The sequence below is a fragment of the Artemia sp. Qi Xiang Cuo genome, chromosome 13, assembly GCF_049724085.1.
Source record: "Artemia sp. Qi Xiang Cuo chromosome 13, ASM4972408v1, whole genome shotgun sequence".
NCBI lineage: Eukaryota > Metazoa > Arthropoda > Branchiopoda > Anostraca > Artemiidae > Artemia > Artemia sp. Qi Xiang Cuo.
Window position 1 is genome coordinate 39,580,925 of NC_142806.1, and position 20,856 is coordinate 39,601,780.

Consider the following 20,856-nt stretch of genomic DNA (forward strand, 5'->3'; position numbering starts at 1 on the left):
TATTACACAGTTAAATACCAAAGAATGCTCCACACACTTTTCACGATTTCTCCTTTATTTATTTGCTAATCACTTCTATTCCACCGGCAAAAATGAAAGCACTGTCTCTAAATCTAACTAAAACTCCAATTACAGCTCTAATAAAAGGTATACTGTGTTAAATATCGCATCAAGATGTATGGAATACAGTGTAAACAATGGAATTGCAAGGGACTCCAAAAGAACTCAACTTGAACATTCCATACTGATTAGGATGCCCCAGGAAGCGTACAATTGAGCTAGTCAGGAAATCGAGATATTCAGTCCAGCAGTTTCAAAGATTTTTTGCACGACAGCGGATTGAGTTCCTCTGTAAATATTACAGACTTACATGAGAGCGTTGATAGTTGTCACAACGAACTTCTGGCTCGAGAAGGAATGATTAGATTTTAATGATTAGTTGAACACCATCTGATCAGTCTCGAAATTTATTTTGAGTAGACACCCAATACCTCAGATCTACGTCTACATGATTTTTTCGTTGGTGGTACCTAAAGGAGTGCAGGGACTCGGAAGACCAATGGTAGACTCAATTAAGCAATTAGAGGTAATCCTTAGTTGTTTTATAAAAAACTCATAGACCAGTTTGAGCTATTCCTCCAGAACTGCACAGAACTGGATTGATGCCATCCCGAATTTCTGCTTTAGAAAGAAAAAGAGAAAAAAAGCTCTAAGATTCTCTGGTTTTAACTAATTATCATTACAATTTAGATCACTTTTTTCCTAAGCCAAGCACTGAAGACTACTCGAAGCTGATGCCCACATTTTCTGTCATCCTGTAAAATATCAATGATTATTCAGTATGACAACTCCTAATCGTGGTCCAACATTTTCCTAGACGTGAACGTGTTTATGTACGAGCTTGAAAGTTTAAAAATAATTAGCCCCCCCCCCTCTTGTCATACAGATAAACTAGAATAGAGAAAAGAAACATATAAAGAATGTATGAGTGTCTGAATTCTGTTATCATGCATTCTTTCTGCTATCTGCTATTCTTTTTGACAAATCCTAAATTTCTTTTAGTGTATTTGACCGGGAGCAGAAGGGATCATACACATTCGAAGTTAGAGCAACGGATGGTGGACGTTATGATGCCCGTTCTGAGCATGCTCAAGTACATGTTACAATTGGTGACGTTAATGATAACAAACCTGTGTTTACTGAGTATCCATTTACGGTTGATATTCCAACATATCTCCAGCCTGATCAGCAAATTGCTCGTGTCTTGGCAGAAGATAAGGACGATGGAGTGAACGGGGAAGTTATTTACAGGTATGATTGACCACTTTAGAAAACACCTATAAATAGGAAATCATTATGGGAATGGGATTTTAGCTAACCTTTAGTTTTGGATAAATCAGGCCATTGTAATCCTTAAGCAATAGTTTCAACGAGTCATATGCTGTCCATCATCAGGCTTTTTTGAATTTGAAATTTTTGCTCGAGGGTCAACATTGTATAATTTCTCTAAAGCTATAAGTGACCTTAAACACCATCCACACAATAGATAATAATCACGCCACCCTTAGAATTTAGAGTAAGAAATTATCAGCCCTTATGACTTGCAGTATTACTTGTCGAATTAAAAATTAATCTAATTAATATATATTTCGCCAGAAAAGTATCGTTTTTTTCAATTAATACCATTTTGCCCTTTTTGTGTTAATATTCCATGGAGAAAGAGGAAATGACTGGGATCCTTCTCCCCATTCCCATCGAGGTCGCCCATGTACTTACTCCCTATATTTTAAACCAATGGTTATTCTTAATAATACAAGACTAAGGAATTAATCAGAGGTCATTCGACAAAAAAAGAAACGAAACGAGGGTGATTTCCAGCCAGTGAAAAAAAGCTGGTTTATGCCGCTGATGATTTTGCTGGACGAAAATCGACCTCGTTTGAGTTCGTAGTTTTTGTTTTTCTTCTTCTTTTATTGAACGTCATGTTTAGCCAGTGTGGTCTTAGAACGTATTTATATCATATTTTACCTCGAAGGATATTCAAGCTATTAGAGGCGGGCGTTAATAGGAATTGAATGATCCAAGAAAAATAAGAATATGATGTATCATGTTTCTATATGACTTAAAAAACCGCTTGAATAACGGCAGGAGCCTGTTTCAAGGCCCTAGATGGTTTAGCTCATCTGGGGGGTGGGTTTCAAGATAAGGATTAAGGATTTTTATAGCTACTATAAATTAGAAAAATATAGCTACTGTAATTAGAAAAATATATATCATTTTAGAATGTTCTAGAAACCCCTGGGAGAGAGATAGGGACACTCCTCAATCCCTAATTTTTACACTATTTACGAAGACCCTTAATTTATATTATGCTATTATTTTTTTTTCATATTTCATTGTCTGTATAATAGGGTATCGACCTTTCTTTTCATATCAGTATATTTCGTTGATAAAATCTCTTGCTATTGATCTTACATAATTGTCTAGTGTTTGCATGACCTGCCAGTTTTTAATGCAAGTGGTACACATGTATAATTACAAAAATGCATTCAGGGCACTATCAGGAGACATTTGTAGATGCCCGCTGGTAAAATTACAACTTGGCACTCCATCAAGCTTAGGGGGGTTGTGACTGGTATAAAATATAAAATATAAACTATATTTTTTGGGGGACTTGTAAGAATTCCAGGAATTTACAATTTAGATAGCAACGAAATAATAGAGAAGGCGTCAGGTAAGGACCACTAACGTCAGGACATCGACAAAATCCGTCATTTTGTCGACAAGGAAAATCCGTCAGAACCACTAACCGTCAGAACGTCGACAGTCATAACATCGGCACGTCAGGACATCGACAGTCACAATCGCTACCCGTCAAAACGTCGACAGTCATAACATCGACACCTCAGGACGTCGACAAAATCCGTCATAATATCATACTGTCGACGTTCTGACGGGTAGCGATTGTGACTGTCGATGTCCTGACATGTCAATGTTATGACTGTCGATGTTCTGACGGTTAGTGGTTCTGACGGATTTTCCTTGTCGACGAAATGACGTTTAGATGAAATGGTAACACCCCGAAATAATATATGTCTAACTGAATTTAAGTTCTACGTTTGTCTAATTTTTCAGTTTTCATCCTCTACTTTTGTCTAGTCTTACTGAGTTGCGGAGGCTATAAATCAATGGTTTATTGGACGGCATCGCTTAAGATAGTCCTTTACCAATTAGTGATTTTCGTGAAAAAAATCAAATAAGATCTAATTAAAAAAAAAAACTTGAGTAAGTTGTTGGCAGATTTGTTTTAAGTGCAACCAAGTAACCACTACCGTGTGGATTAATGAAGTTCGAGGAAGTTCTTGGTGTATTTTAGGTTACGGGTCAACACAGTTTGCAATTTTCTATCAAATGTGATCTTTCCTAACATTCCCTAGCTTGTTCACAGTGCCTTAAGCTGGGGAGTCGGAATTTGTCCCCCTATATTTTTTTTTGCCCACTTCTAAATTTTGAAAAATATCTTCAAAAAAATCGCGTCCCACCCGACTCTAGAATTGAAAGATACGCCCCCCCCTCTACATTTTGTGAATTGACGCTACTGCGTGGCTCCTAAATATCATCAAATAATACAAGCTCAAGCTTTGCTTTGCTGTAGTAATTCAAAAAACGTTGCGTAACATAATTGTCAAACTCAGATTTTTATCCCATTCCGCTAAAATTGAGCATGCTGGATCCACTGGTTCATATACAAGTCTTATATTTTGTTCGGTACTGGTGCATTATATATATAACACAGCGCTATAGACCGTACAAGGAAATATTAATGGGGGTAAGGTATAGCATATATTAAATACGTAACCTAACCTAGGTACTCCCCCCCTACCCCCCCCCCCCCCAAAAAAAAGAAGAAAAGTTTAAATATTCTAAACGCAATAACAAATCACGCTTGACATTCCATTTATCTAGCAATTACCCGTTTTTCTGGTTTCCTTGTACAGTCTATAGCGGTGGGTACCATATAATGTACAAGTACCCGTATTTAATATATGCTATGTTTTACCCCCCCTAATGTGCAAATATATATCCCAAATTTCTTTCTAAACTGTTATATATTCATCCTATTTTATTTCATTAGCATTAACCAAACTTGACTTAGCGCTGTGTTATATATAATGCACCAGTACCTTTTGTTCTCATGTTTTTTCCCCCTTCAAAATGCACAATTTCTCCTTCTCTCACTTTGAGAAACAGTTGAAAAATTGATTTTTTTTTTTTTTTATTCATTATCATTTTTACTGCCTCAATGACCTGAAATAACTATTTGTGTACACCTTCCTGGTTACGCCTAACAATTGATGACTCATAAGCAATGTGTCGGTTTTTATTCACCCTCCTGTAAAGATCATGTCTTCCAGCATATGAATTGCCGCAGTCGAACTGGTAATATCTATTTTCCCAAGAAGAATGTATTCCGTTGTGCATAATACTATGAGTTTGAATTCATACCCTTTGAAACAAAACACCCAAAAACCACTATGTTAATTACTTGGATCAGAAAAATAGGGTTGCCGAAAGCCGGATTGAGAACGCTAGGCAATAACCTAGCTCTAGGCTGTTATCCGCCCTCTGAAGAATTAATTGCTTTGTGGTTCCTGTTTTCGCCCTCAGATTAAAAGCTGGGCCTACGATTGATAGCCTATCCGGGTTTTATTGACACTTGAATCGGCTGTTTTAACACAAACCTTCGAAAAATAGCAGACGGGCTTCGGTAACGTCTTATCATGTGAAACCTAGCTGACAAAACTATTAATAAATATAAAATTTTTACGCCATTCAAACATTAAACTGCTTTTCGTTTAAAGCTAAAGTGGTACATTTTTTGTAGGCAAAGAAGAATACCGTATGGATATTATATGCATGTGTTGATGCTACCATAGCCACAACGTGAATAAGGGCCATACGCAATAATACGAACTGGGTTCGAGTTGGTTGGTGCGCTGAATTTAGGATTCTTTGTCCGAGAGGGCGAGGGTTCGAATCCTGGTGTATCCAATTATTTGGTTTGGGACGAGGGTCAGTTTTGTGACTCTGTAAGCTCAGCCAGAGTCGACCCAGCTCTAAATGGGTACCTGGAGAAATCTGGGGAAGATAAACAGGAAGGGTGTGCGAAAGCACAGGATGGTTGGCCCCCCATTGCACCTTCTGGCTGAAGGGCCAAGAAACGGAGATCAGCACCGCCGGTCGGGACTGTAAAGTCCAGTACCGTATTCTTTACCTTTTTTATACGAACTATGACAACAAAGTTTGTCGACCAATGCTCTAAAATTATTAAACTAATTCACAACCTTCAAAAAACCAACCTTGAGCCATACTGTACTTCTTTCCAATGGCATTTACAGGCTCTTATTATATGTAAAATTGTTCCTTATTTATCCCAACATTTATCATAGTGTCGTGAAAGACCTTTATGGCATTATATGAATCAAAACCGCCCAAGTTTCTGGCCTAACCCCCTCTCCTCTTTGCACGATTTCGTCATTCTACTGAACGCAGAACCTTGCCTGATGAGTTAGCTGCTCAGTTTTTAAGTGCATGTTTTGTAAGTAAAAAATCGCGGTTTGACACCGTGATGCTTGGACCAATGCAGTTTATTACAATTGGAATAATAGATTTGAGAACTGTGGAAAATGACTGGACAAGAGTGACTCATGCTAATAATAACTTGAATTATACAACATAAAATTTGATAACAATATGCAAATCAAAAGAATCTGCTTTTTATAATGAATCCAAATATTTAAAATTCATCAGTTCAAAAGTCATCCAAAAAACCTGAGAAAATGTCAAAATAAAAAAAAAGGAAAAAAACGCCTCCAGGAAGAGGAGTGGTCTTGATGAAAATCAGGTCATTAAATTTAGCATATTAGGGGACCAAATAACATAGGTTTCAAAGACCTATATACGAAAATTAAGATTTTGTAGTTTCCATGAAAAGGATTGGTCACGTTTCCCAGGGGTGATCGGATCGAATTAGTGATCCTAGAATATCGGTAAATGGCTTATTTGAATGGAAAATCCCGAAACGTGTTAAGAAATGGGGGGTCGAGGCGTGCAAGCCTGCTTGCAACTTTTCGTAAACCAGCTACGGTACCTTTTTTGTCTATCCTAGCTATTCTAAATTACGATCTATGTGTGTATTTGCTTGTGCCTTCTCGGCGAAGCCAGGATCCAATCATAAGTTGAAAGGTCCAGAATGGCATTGAAATATGAAAATGATAGGTAAGCGTTGACTTTTTAATTGTATAATTTTGACCAATATCCTCAATCGATATGGGTTGGAGATCATCTTGCTTAAATGAGCTTTAGAACCACAATAAAATTTAGGCTGTACTAACTCTAATCACCGCCCTCGCTCTTTTCCTCTTTCTCTAAAAATATATGAGCGAAAAACTGGAATGTTTCTTTTGTAAAAAAAAGGGTCACAATAATTGTTGTCAGAGTAAATGCTTCAAATTTATTTATCAATCACAATTTTTATGAATTATTTAAAATTGCATGACTATTCATGCACTATAACAATTACATAAAATTTATTTTGAAAATGACCAATAAATCAATCAGATTTTAAATCAATTTGTCATAGTTTTTGGTTGTTTCTGGCGGCATTTTAAAGTTAGTTCTTTTGGTACACTGATGACCTTTACTCTGGGGCAATTAAAAGCTGCAAAAAAAAGACAAAAAGAATTAAACACCTAAACAGTACAGATCGTATTAAACTTGGTTTTACATTGTCAATTTTAACATTCGTTCTTGAAATTTTTTGACACTCCTCAGACTTTTTCTGATCGTCATAAGATTATAAGGTTTCTATCCTGTAATATTTTTCTGATCCTTTGTGTTTTGTGCACCCAGGGCTGGATTAAAAGCTTTGACGCTTCTAGGCCCAAACGTTTTTGCTGCTCCGTTTTTGCAAGATTTTTGGGAAAATCCCTGAAAATTCATGATTAGTGAAAGCACTCAACAGAATGCAACTGATGAGCCAAAAGTAATGAAAGAAAGAGGTGATACTGAACTTTCAGCTGCCATTCTTGGGAGACATCTGACACTTTATAAGTGGTGGCGGAATTCCTGTGTTGTTTTAAAATCACTCTCGTGTGAATCGGCAGCGCGGCGACGGAGTGCATCTGGCACTTTGACGATGAGTCACAGCAGTCCAGTTATTGTTTAGAAAAACAAACCATTCAGTGATAATTTATTGCGCCCACTGGTATTGTACGCCCTTAGACCCGGGCCTTGTGGACCTATTGGTAAATCCTGGCCTGTGTGCACCTATCTACATGGAAAAGGAATACAAAAAAAACTCTTCCATTTAAAATTAAAACCAAGCATTTCTTTCATCAGTGAACCTGGAGACAAAATTATTTACTTGTTTAAAATTCTGTTTGGCAGTTATGGTAATTTGTATTGTTCATCCATGAAATATGATAAGACAGTCACAAAAGTTTATATTGAACTAACAAAACAAATCACCTCTGACTTCTTATGTATTTCCAAAACAAAGGACACGTATAGATAAAGTCTTTGACATTTATAGTTTTTCACCTTTATGAATTTTGATAGTTTTGAAATAAAGTATAAATGTTGAAGGGAATTTAACAATAAATTAAACAAATTATGTATTTTCGGAATTTTTGTGACAATCAAAGTCAAAAGCTACTGTCTTTTAGTGTAAACCATATTGAATATACTATTTTTTTTACAGTTTTTTAAATGACAAAGGCTCACGCTTTCGAATCCATCCAACGAGTGGAATAATAACCACGCCCTCTGCTCTCACTATGGAGGCTGGTCGTTTGCTTCATCTAGAAGTCATTGCTCGAGACCGTGGATCTCCTTCATTGAGCTCCACAGGACTAGTTCAAATACGAGTTGGGGATGGGTCTGGAAGTGAACTTATCTCTGTATCTCCTACTTTACGCTTTCAGAATAGCTCCTATACAGTTAGGCTCGAAGAAAATGCCCCAGTTGGAAGAGATGTTGTGCAGGTTAGTAACTGTACCACGTATTGCCCTTTGAGAAGGGAACGTTTCTATTTGGTTTCATGTTTCATTAAAGACATTAGTACCAGGGGACCAAGCTTCACCCGGTGGACAGTTTTTCTTTTTTTTAATCTCCTTCACAAAACAACTTTGATTTAATTTATTCTATTCACTGTAGAAAGACCGTTTTTTCACAGAGGAAAACGAACAATCTTAATAAACAAACAATAGTAACCAGCTAAAGTTCGGTCCCTGGTATAATTATTATTGCAGTTTTTCTGCCACAATGCGTAGCATTTAATGCAAAGTAGCTAAGAATTTGATAATCACTTCACAACTATCAGACGGGAATGTCTTTCTCTAAAAAATGGGAATCAACTTATTTGTCAACAAACCAATTGACGTTTTGAAACTCCTGCTTATGCTGAAGGCTTTCAATCTTCAAGAGTCTCTAATTTCAGTCAGCGGATGATTTATGAAAATGTTTAAGGGGCTGTGAAGAGAAACAGATTCTCCCAAAGTTGTGACCTATCTAGATCGTTTTCTCACACCAGAAATTGGTAGTATTCAAATTTTCAGACAAAATTACAGTGCCATTTTCGAGAAAAATTTACAGATACACATACAATTATTGCTCTTTTATTAAGATAGATTTATTTACCTGATACATAAAGGAAAAAAATTCCTCCTTAAAAAATGTGGGTGGAAGAGATTAAAGCTTGTCCATCTCAAATGTTTCTACTGATTGTTAGTTTGCTACCATATTTTTGTATAACTTCGAAACCTCTTGCTTAGACTTCATAAGCTGCATTTATATATATATATAACGTTAAAACCTAAGATCTTGATGCAGGAACTATGTAAGAAGCGAGAAGAAATATGTTAATAACATAGATTGAAGAGCAATAAACATGGGGAATAGTGATAAAGTTATATTAATATGTTTTAGGTCCTAGCAGTTCGTTCAGATGGAAGAAGACAGCGCATTAATTACAGCTTTGGCAGTGGTAACGAAGACCTAACTTTCGAAATAAATTCAAATAATGGTCTTATTCGAGTACGGGATCCCAAAAATCTGGATTTTGAAATGAACCAAAATTTCAAATTGATAGTGGTTGCCCAAGCAGAAGGACAAATACCGCTTTATGGATATGCAGCAGTATGGATAGAGCTGATAGATCAGAATGACAATTCTCCTAGATTTACTCAGGATCATTACATGGCCTCAGTATGGGAAGGCAACAATAAAGGAACTTTCGTCATGCAAGTAAGTAACGAAAATATTTTTGTTTTGTTCAAAATTTGATGGAATTTTGAGCCGAAGTGACGAGTATGATTTGAAAAAAATAAGCAAGAGCGAAATAAACAAGTATGAGATACATCTTTGGCACGAAAAATAGAGTAAATTAGGGGCATGTAACATCCAAAGCCCCATGATCTGCGTGTGTATCGATAGATGTTGCTCTTTTATAAGATTTGCTCAAATCTTAGACCTGATTGACAGTCCAATCTTCATGGATTAACCTAGTTTCTGTATTTTCGACTTAGAAGAATGCTCGTCCCTCCTGATCCAAAAATTATATAAACAAGTACTATCTACATTTCAAACGCCCAACCTGCCAACACCTATTTCCATCGACAACATGTAAAAGAGAACGGTTAGCCTTTCCCATCTGTTCAGACCAGTTACCTGCTTTATATTATTAAATAAATAAAAAACAAGTTTTTTTTTTAATGAAAGTAAGGAGCGGCATTAAAACTTAAAACGAACAGAAATTATTCCGTATATGAAAGGGGCTGTCCCCTCCTCAACGCCCCGCTCTTTACGCTAAAGTTTTTTATTGTTTTAAGAAGCAGAGTTGTGAAAAAGAGCATTTGAAATCAGCTTATGTATTTGAAATTAGCATAAACATCCGATTCTTTTGATGTATCTACTTGTATCAAGATTTTTAGAGTTTCGGTTACTATTGTAAACCTCTATTTAGTTCTTTATTTGTATGCCTTTTATATTGACAGATGTAATGGTTTACGTAAATTCCAAAGATAGACGATAAATGTTGGTACATGGTCTTTATTAAATAACGTGAGAATACACATAGAGAAAATAAGGTAGCACAAGAACAACTAGCTACGACAAATGCAAAAGATGGACTCCCTTTAGAAATGAACCAAGAATATAACTTTCCTGGAACGGAAGTTCCTGGCCTGGGAACGACCCCTTTCCAACGACTAAATTTCGTCCCAAGAGCCCCCCCCCCCCCTGGACCGCTATCGTTGACACAGAAATGCCCGAATAACTAAGAAATGAGATACCCGGAAAAGCTTCTCGAATTGATGTTAAATACTTTACAGATTCTCCCCCCTGTTTTAAGTTAAATTTCCCAAATTTGGCTTATCTCCTTATCATTAAACCCCCAAACTTTAATTGAATTCAAAACATTCCCTTCCCAAATCATTCACTTCTCGCCTACTAACATTCTACAGCATGAACTAGTAAACAATTACATTATACAAACACTACACAATACTTGCATAAGTAAAAACTTACATAGTATAAACGAACCACACTAACTAAGAAATGAGATACCCGGAAAACCTTCTCGAATTGATGTTAAATACTTTACACTATTGAGCTGGGTCGCTCCTTACTTACAGTTCGTTACCAAGAACTGTTTGATGTGACATTCATTTCTCTCATCCTTTTCCTTCGTTCTACGCTACACGAATATGTCTTTGGGGGAGGTCTATATAAACAGTGAAGTTGTAAAAAAAAATTTGACCATATAAAACCATACTATGCGAAATAACTAGTTTATTTTTCAGTTATAAATACACTTATTTGTAAGTGAACTAGAAGTAAATTTTTATAAACGATGCTTTTTGTTTTCTAAACGGGTGTTTCAGGCCGCTATATATATAAATTAATTAAAGAAAACAGGGTTTTTCAACTGAAAGTAAGAAGCAACATTAAAATTCAAAAGAAAAGAGATTATCTCGTATATGAGGGGGTTGCCTCCTTCCTCAACAGCTCGCTCTTTACGCTAAAGTTTTTCGGCACTTTAAAAAAAGTTACTTTATTAAACGACCCTTGTGTTTCAGGAGTCGTTTTTAAAGAATTGGGACAAAATTTAAACTTTAGCGTAAAGAGCGAGGTGTTGAGGAGGGGGCAACCCTCCTCCCATACGTAATAATTTCTGTTCGTTTTAAGTTTTAATGTTGCTCCTTACTTTTCAGTTTTTTTTATTTAATTTCTGATCTTTTTTTAAATAACGCCAGGATATCTGGCTCCACTTCCACCGAAAAATCCCCCTCCCCCCCGAAATATCCTCTTAATAATTCAATACGGGCGAAAATTTACACTTGACAATTACCTTTAACATCTCCACGCGTAAAATTGAATCGGTAAAGAGAAAGCAAGACAAAGAAATTTCGTATATGAATTCTGGCAAATTCCTCCAGTTTAAAATTTCTCCTGAAAAGTTCACCCCCTGAAAACTTCCCTCTCCATGGAAAATTCTCCCCATGCAAAATCCTCCCAGCAGAAAATTCGTCCTCCCATCCCCACCCGAAAAATGTATGCATACTTCCCAATAACAAATACTATACGTAAACAATGAGCAAATTTTATGAATTTTTTAGATCTCACTAATTCAATTAAGAAATTTTATAACTTTTTTAGATTTTATAGATCTCCCTTTTTACTAAAAGTAGTTTCATAAAGACCTTTTTCCAGGGGCTGTGGGGGATCATTTTATCTCCAGATACATAGTTACTGGGCCTTTCAACTATGCTGAACAAAACAGCTATCTCAAAATTTTGATCGGACGATTTTGGGAAAAAAAGTGGCGTAGGAGGGGGTCCAGTTTCCCTCCAATTTTTTGATCACTTAAAAAGGAACTAGAACTTTTCATTTCCGTCAGATTGGGCCCCTTGCCCGACGTTCCAGGCCCATTGGGTCGATACGATCACCCCTGGGGGAAAATAAAAACAAAAACAAATAAACACGCATCGGTGATCTTTCTTCTGGCAAAAATTACAACATCCCCTATTGTTCCTGATATGAGCTTGAAACCTCTACAGTAGGGTTCTTTGATACGTTGAATCTGATGGTTGTGATTTTAAAATTCTATGACTTCTACGGGGTCTTCCCCCCTTTTTCGAAAACAAGACAAATTTTATCAGGCTCGTAGCTTTTGATGGATAAAGCTAAACTTAATGAAACTTATATATTTTCAACCAGCATAATAAGCTAATTCTTTTGATATATCTATTTGTATCAAAATTCCGTTTTTTAGAGTTTCGGTTACTATTGAGCTGGGTCGCTCCTTACTTACAGTTCGTTACCACGAACTGTTTGATGCTTCGTACTTGCTACGTATCTCTTTCATGGATACCGAGAAATGTGGCTATAGGCGGATAAAGTTTGTTCTTCAATCTGAAGTATGCTTTTTTCTAGTTTTATTTTAGGAGTGGCTACTTTAGAAGTAATTCTTACCAAACATATAATTTCTGGTTGCCATTAAAATCCTTCAATTTGAAACCCGAGACTGGATCTCAATTTTAGTTTTAGGATTGCCCATTTTTGTGGTATGACTGTCATAAAGTCGACCTTAAGAATATATTTTAAGTACTATGAGTCTATGACACATAAATTATATACCGTACCTCTGCTGTTAACCATCCACGCATATTTGAAAAATCAACTAAAAACATTTATAAGTTTTTATCGTCAACCGTTATTTGTCTGATCAATTTTACGGCGAATTTATGATGAATAAGAACTGAATATTTTGATTGAGTTCCCTTATAAACTCAGAAATAAAAAGTGAATTTCTTTAATTTCAGTAACATTAATCTTTTTGTATTTTATTACTTACAGTTCATTGCAAACTGCAGCACATTTATTCAGATCTCACTTTTTACTTGAAGAAGTTTCATAAAGACTTCTACTGAAAGTTAACAGCATATAGCAGGGCCATAGTCTCAAATTTTTTTTACGGGGGGGGGGACCGTACTTTTTTTGGGGAAAGGGTTAAAAAAAAAACTTTAAAAAAGCATCAAGAATCTGATTATATTTATTTTTGTTACGTTTTTATGAGTCAGACAAATGTTTCAGCGAGAAGGAGGTGTCCAAAACCACTACAACCCCCCCCCCCATTGAATACACCCCTCATATGTAGCTTATAGCTAACTACTATATTATGAAATTAATAATTAATATACATTTTTAAATATGCTATGTCGAATTTTATCGCTTCGGTTTCAGCTGTGTCTGTTAATGCATCCTATGGTATATTTTTTTATATAAATAAATTTCGTGATCCCGGTAGAAAACGCTCTTAATATCTCGTGCATCACATCTCAAAGTCTTTACTTATTGCCCACTACGCAAATTCCTATAACCACGAATTTGCCCAGGATTTCTAGTCAAGGAAGGGGCTGAACTATGGAGTAGTTCTTTTTCATCCATTATTTAATTGAAAAGTGTCAATTCAATGGTATTTTGTACAGTTCCCAGGGGGGGGGGGCTTCTCCCTAGACATGGCTTTGTTTCAAAGCGGTGCTTCGCAATTCGAAAAGTTCATTTCAACTGTTAAAATTTTCTCTATGACTTTTCTCGTATTGATTACTTCCTTCTCTACGTATAAATAGGTTGTATTGTGGTTCTTGTGATTGTAACAAGTAAATGAATACAATTGTATTTTCTGCTGATTTCGGGGGCTTAGGGATCAAATAGTCTTTATATTGATTGACTTTCAGACTGTCATAATCGTTTGTATAGTTTGTTTGATCCTTATTTCATTCCATCAATAACGTAAACCCTATTTCAGGTGTCGGCTGCTGATAGTGACAGCAACATGAACGCAAAAGTTGCTTATCATATTGTTGATGGAAATTATGACAACGCTTTTGTCATTGATCCACCGTTTTCTGGAATAATAAAGACCAACATAGTTCTGGACAGAGAAATCAGAGACTCCTATCGCCTCACAATAATAGCAACAGATGATGGGACACCGCAACTTACTGGCACATGCTCACTAAGGATTAACATCGTGGACGTCAATGACAACCAGCCAACGTTTCCTCCCTATAGTGTTGTCAGTGTTAGTGAAGGTTGGGCTTTTAAATATTGTTACTACGAATTATTATTAAAAAACAGAAAGAAGAAAAACCTGTCAACTAATGCCAATGTTACAGGCATATTAAAGAATGTTAGAAATGTGGCGTAGTGATAATTGTGAAGACACGAACGTATTAATTGTAAAATAGATGCGATACGGAAAAGATAAAGGAGGAACTGATAACCTTCAGCAATAACAAGAGAGAGAGAGGGGAGGGCGACAGAAAAGAAGAGAAAGGGCAAAAAAAAATAGGGAATGAGGATTGAGGGAGCATTGACCAGTTTTAAAGGACTTAAAATCATGAGCAATTTTGTGTTGAAAATTCTAAAGCATAGTGGCATGGTTGATACTTGGATAAAAATATTGTATCTTATAAGTTATGGTGGCAAGGTCCTTGAAGCTCGACCAAATTGAGGGGTAAAATAATTATTTAGGACTTTATCTTTCATCCTAATAAAAGTTTTATTTTTCCAACAGAACCATCGTTTAGAGAATAAAAACTAAATTTCTCGTTATGTTTTATTTTCAGTTTTCTGAGGAAACCATTTTTCTTAAACTTCGTTGATTGTCTTTCCAAATTAAAAAACAAAGAAAACGCAAATATATATACTATACATAAAATATGATATAAAATTTATTTTTTACGTTAAGATTGTCAAAATACTCTTCTTTAATTGTGTGGCGATCGTTTTACCTGTTCAAATCTATTTAAACTTGAAAAAACTAGCAATCTTTGTAGTCACTAGAGAGAATAAACAGTATTGATGTTTTTGATATTGCAATTTGTAATTAAAATCTTTTGTAGGGTCTGTTGTTGGAACTGTTATCACAACAATAACAGCTAATGATGTGGACACAAATCCAACCCTTGTCTATGATTTTGCTGAAGGTGGAAATCCCGACAGGAGATTTGCAATTGACAGGTTCTCTGGTCGTATTACTCTTGCTGCTCCTTTAGACCATGAGAAACAGTCACGGTACACCCTGCGTATTCAAGCATCAGATTCAGCCCACATTACTGAGACATCTTTGATGGTCACGGTTTTAGACGAAAATGATAATGCTCCTGTGTTCAGCCAATATTCTTACGACGTTTTGGTCCCTGGTAAGTCCAAACTAGTTGTTTATTTATTTATTCTTTTTTTTTTATTTCTTAAAAAAGGCCGATTGTGCGGGTCCATTTTATGAAACATCGGAACCTAATGTCCTCAGAAAATAAAAGTATCTTTTATTTTTATCCCTATCTGCCTGTATAATGTTTACAAACCATAGGTACTTTTAGAAAAATTAAGTTTTGTGAGTGTCTACAGTTTGGCCTGGCGAAATAAGAAAAGCGCATTTTCAACTATAGTGAAAAAAATCCATTTTATGAAACATCTGAACCTAATATCCTCAGAAAATAGAAGTAACTTTTATCCTATCTGCCTGTATAATGTTTACAAGCCATAGGTACATGTAGACAAGAATTTAAGCTTTGTGTGTGTGTGCAATTTGGCCTGGCGAGATTAAAAAAAAACTAATTTCTGATCTGATCCGTGCAGACGGAGTTACAAGACAACCTCTTTCGTCAGACTGACTGGTAAATGAGAACCGAAACACAGCAACAATTAAATGGAACTTACGAAATCTGCATAAATACAAATCTTCTTATATATTTTCAGATTTTTATAGGCCTGCATTATATGTTACTGGCTCTGGAAGAGTATGGATGTTGAGAAATTGTAATGCTATAGACTCTGGATCAAATGGTATCTCTAAAACCTCGTTCGAGCTAATTTCTATCACCGATCCCAGGCAAAATCTTCTCTAAGAAAAGCGCATTTTCTACTATAGGAAACAAAAAAAAATTCTTGCATCAGCAAAACTAGTCTCAATATTTTTTATCACATTTTTTTAATACGAAGTTCAAGTATGTATTCCATTAGGGAAAATTTTTCCATTTTTGTTCCTAAGAATTGTATTTGGTAGATTGGTAAATAGTACCAAAAGCAGTTTTGATGAACATCAACTAGGAATACATTACCAAAATATTCCTGATTATATGAATTAAATAATCTATATAATAGATAGATATGATTTGCCCTTTGGTGAACCTGATTGGTAGATCGAAGGAAACGAATTCTTCGAGATTATCTATGGAAGGAAAAACAAAAACAAACGCATCGTTTCCAAATTTCGTGGGATTTTCAGTCTCATTTCTACCTTCAAAATGTTTTGCATGTGGTTTTTATAACAAAAACGAATGTCAGAAATATAAAAAATGTCTTATTAAATTTTTAAATTCCTTTTCCAGAGCTAACAAATACTGGACGTGCCATTTTGACTGTCAATGCAACTGACCGTGACTCGGGAATGAACGCGAAGATTCATTATAGCATTGTTAGCGGACTTTGGGAAGGATTCTACATTGGAGAGGATACTGGAGTGATATTTGCTAATCGTTCAATTCCTTACGATCCTAGACGCTCGGTTATGTATCTTTTAATCAAAGCAGAAGATTCTGGGAGACCTCCAAAATCGGTTCTTGCACCAGTTCGGATTGTTATAGCAGACGTCAATAACCATGCACCCAAATTTACTCAGGATGTTTACAGGTAGATTTTAACGTACACTCGTATATTCAAATCACGATAATAATAGTAGTAATATTAAATATATATATATATATATATATATATATATATATATATATATATATATATATATATATATATGTGTGATATATATTAAAATAACAGTGTTCTTTTACCCTCTACCACCCAACTCCCCCAAAATACCTTTGTGGAAGTTTCAATTTGATCTTACATTCGTGTAACAAAACAGGGTGTACTTACTAAACTACGTATACGATTCGTCACCTTTTAATGAAAGCTACTGTATGCTATATTCGCTTGCCTTCAGACTTCAAGTATAAAAAAAAAAAAATGAAAAAAAAGTGTAAATTCTCTGATTGTGGGAAACCAGCTGCCTGTGAACATAGTAAAAGCTCTCTTGATAATAGGCTTGCATTTGTGCCGCAGCTACTCTCCATTGCGCTTTGTCAGATTAGTTACAGATGTTTACCAATTTTAAACGTATAGTAGTATAAAATATAGTCTTAAGTATCTAATAGTACTTGCTCTATAAGCTTCGCTACTATAAAGCCTTTTTCTTGTTATCACTTAATTTTTTTTTTTAACTACGTACAAATTTTAGTTTATAGAAACCGCTTTTAATCGACGACTGAGTTCACAAGATTCTCTACTCTTAACTAAATTCTAGAAGAAAGCAAAACAAATTCTAGATGGAAATTTGACAAGTAGTACAATCTGTTTACTGACTACTGGGACAAAGAATACTTACTATTATTGCAAACGGATTAACAAAAAAATTTAAAACCTTTAGCCACTGAGTTATTGGTGCCCCATCGGTTGTGGTTTTTGAGATAGGACTTGCCTAAATTTCCCCCCTTTGCAAAAGAGCCTTCCTTGGTAGCGTTAAGGGTTCAATATTGTTTTATCCCATCCCAAGTACCTCACGCGTCAGCTTCAGACCCGCTTGGGTAGGTAACACTTATCCCTTAGAAGAGAGTGGAGACTCTCCCCCTATTCACCAGCTATCGGCAGCAATCAGCACTTGATCCTCTGATCCGATACGAGCACAAAAACTTCTTTCTCCCTCCTCACATTGCTCGTCAAGGGATCTATCCTTGTGCTACGGCTGGGGCTTCACCTTTCCAGGGCGATTCACTCTTTGTGATTGTTTCAGCCATTACTGGCTTCAATTTATCTAATTTTATCCCTGACATGAAAAACCTGAAATATGGCATTTGTATATTTAGGAGGTAAAGCATTTTGTTAGGGAGCTCTTTGGGATCCAGGATTTGGGGGATCCTGTTTTCCAACGAGATCCTATAGCTCCTTTCTTTTTCTAGAACGGTAAATCTACTGATGATAACAACTTTTGATAAATACCTTTAGACTTAATATTTTTTGAATGATTAGAGTTAATTTAAAATGAAGATTGTATTTTATATGTACATTGCTTCCAAATATGTGCTTTTATAGTTTGGGTTGCTCTTGATGAGGGTCACTCTTTTCTTATAGTTCTTTACCACAAAAAGTTTGATGAATCACTTTTCCTACATACTGCTACTATATGTTTTTTTAGTAGTTTAACAAAGTCTGCATACATTTATTATATATTGATATTACACCTGATGAATTGCAGTTACAAACCTGACGATGAAATAAGGTGTTGACATAAGATGAAATAAGATAAAGAATGGCACTACCCTTGGGCTTGATGTTGACATAAATATAAGATATCATATAATGAGATGGATGGTAAATTATGAGAACGCATTTATATACGTATATCTGTACAAAGAGCAAGATAGGGATAATTTTCTCTCGTAAATTTCTGACATTCCCTGTTTCTTGTTGAGAATGCTCCCAGTTCTTCTTTCTCATAAAGATCGGACCAATAAGCACCTTACGTGCATTCATCTCAAAATGACCGTCTTTGTTGAATTCTTAGTAGAACAGAAAAGAATAGAGACAAACCCAGGTGAAAAGACTTAAGCTAGGTATAAATAATTCGAGTATTCAAAGGATCTATGTATCTTGTAAAAGGTAACGAAGATTATCTTGTACCTAAGACTACTAAATTGCTTCCACCAATAAGATTGTATATGTACGCCAAGCCTATAAGTAATAATGTTCGTGGAACTATCCTAATTGTTTTTTCCAGTGTGCTACTGCCTGAAGATTCACCTCGAGGAACAACTGTTGTCCAAGTAACAGCAAACGACCGAGACGAGACGAGGGACAACAGAAATATCGATTATTTTATAGAAGATGGCAATTTAAATAGAACTTTTCAAATAACAAGGTAGGGTTCTATCTTAGTTAGGACTTCTTTATTAACATTAGTAGTTCATCGACATCTTTTTTTTTCCAATGACGCATAAAATAGTAGCAGTCCAATATTCCAACCCAATTAAAAGGCTTTGTTGGTTTTTGAAAATAAAATTTGGTAAAATTCTAGTTTAGCTACTTTTTGCTATCATGGAAAGGGTTTAGGTTAGGAAAATGAAGTTTTCAGTAATGAATACAGGGTTAAAATAATACTCTGGGAAGCTGTTGTTTTTAAATTAGCGTAGGTGACATTAAAGTTTGAAATTAAGTAAAAAAGATTATTATGTCACCGAGAGGAGAGGAGGTGGGATTTATTAAAAAAAAAAAAATACTCTGGGAAGGTACTGCCAAGCTTCTATGTTAACCCTCTTCTGATTTTAATATCTTAGAAATTTGCCTACTTGACAGGTCACCTATTGAAAATTTGACAAAACAACATTTTTTCTTAATTTTCAGTTATCACATATGCAATTCCTGTTATTTGAGTAGACTTTTAAGCCATATCAATGGGTTTTTCTAAATTTAGCAAATGTATCTGCAGATCTTTGAAACCTCATAAATTGGGAATGAGCAAAGTTGCAAAGCTGAAAACAGTAACACAAAGATTTTTAAAGATCATTGAAGATCAGGGCCCTCTAGAGGGAGAAGAAGTGGAGTTAGGTACTTCAAAATACCTACCCGGGACATATTTTAGTCTGTAGACCCGTTCCTGAAAGTTTAATTTTCCTAACTTAACCCCTTTTCAAGATAGCAAAAAGTAGCTAAACTAGAATTTTACCTAAAATTTGTAATAGGACGAAGTTTTTGCAAGATATAACAGCAATTCCTATAACAGTATGGATATTTAGTTCAAGCCTTTCTCTCCAAAAACAAATTTTCCGTATCATTTTTGACTACTTGTTTTCTCGTTGAAGAAATTACTATTTAGGCATTTTTGGTGCTTCTCTGAAACCATCTCATTAAACGAGTTTCCATTTTATTTTCACGGATATTGAACAAAGAGGTGAATTTAGATTAACAAAACACTAAAAAGTGAATCTAGATTACAATATATCAAGTAGTTTGTGGTAACAAACTGAAAGTAAGAAGCGAGTCGTGCTAAAAAGTCGAAGTGGTACCACAAAAAAGACTGGTCAAAGTGTGACAACGCTCTATTTTCGCTAACTGTGGTTACTTTATTGTCTCTTATTAAAGTGCCATCCTAGCAGTCGGGGTGAGCCACTCGATATCGAAGCTTAATCTTAATTTGTATTACGAGAAAGTAATACATTCTCTACATAGAGCCGAAGCCTCTGCAGTTCCATTCAAAAGGGTCCGTGTTGGTTCAAAGAACTCCGGTTGCTCTCTCTCCCCGGCTAGGCAGCAAGCCAAGGTTTGGCTGCGCTTCTGGATTGCCTGCGGAAGACAACATCATGGTACCACTTTTGACCTAAAGTGCAGGACAAAGCGTAACTACAAGAAAGAACTCGTAAGTTTTGCCTGAAAGGAATTTTACAGTTCTCTGGTTCACAGAAATCATGGTGCCAAGTTCATAAAGCTGAAGAGAGTTCGTACCGCCAACCACCTTCCAATCTCTCACTTAGTGCGTGGGAAGAATATTACAAGGACACTTTCTCTGATAAGAATCCTTCAATCAGTACAAAATTTCCTGCTTGTGTTTATTCACTATTGCCCGCTATATTCACTCAATCACATATCCCTGCTGTTACAATTACAAGCATCAAACAACCTTTAATGAAGTTAAAAGCCTCATCCTCACCCGACAGTGAAGGTCTCTGCTCCGAACACCTTTTT

General features: G+C 35.7%; 1 protein-coding gene across 1 annotated transcript in view; it reads left to right on the plus strand.

Annotated features, from left to right (window-relative positions):
* The window catches only part of ds (dachsous cadherin-related 1), a 130,124-nt gene that overhangs the window by 104,185 nt on the left and 5,083 nt on the right, over positions 1 to 20,856 (plus strand). Inside the window, exons 13-19 of the mRNA XM_089099126.1 lie at positions 1,063 to 1,311; positions 7,763 to 8,045; positions 8,989 to 9,306; positions 13,871 to 14,156; positions 14,970 to 15,269; positions 16,458 to 16,758; positions 18,896 to 19,036. Coding sequence (XP_088955252.1) covers positions 1,063 to 1,311; positions 7,763 to 8,045; positions 8,989 to 9,306; positions 13,871 to 14,156; positions 14,970 to 15,269; positions 16,458 to 16,758; positions 18,896 to 19,036 — 1,878 coding nt within the window. The remainder of the gene's footprint in view (positions 1 to 1,062; positions 1,312 to 7,762; positions 8,046 to 8,988; positions 9,307 to 13,870; positions 14,157 to 14,969; positions 15,270 to 16,457; positions 16,759 to 18,895; positions 19,037 to 20,856) is intronic.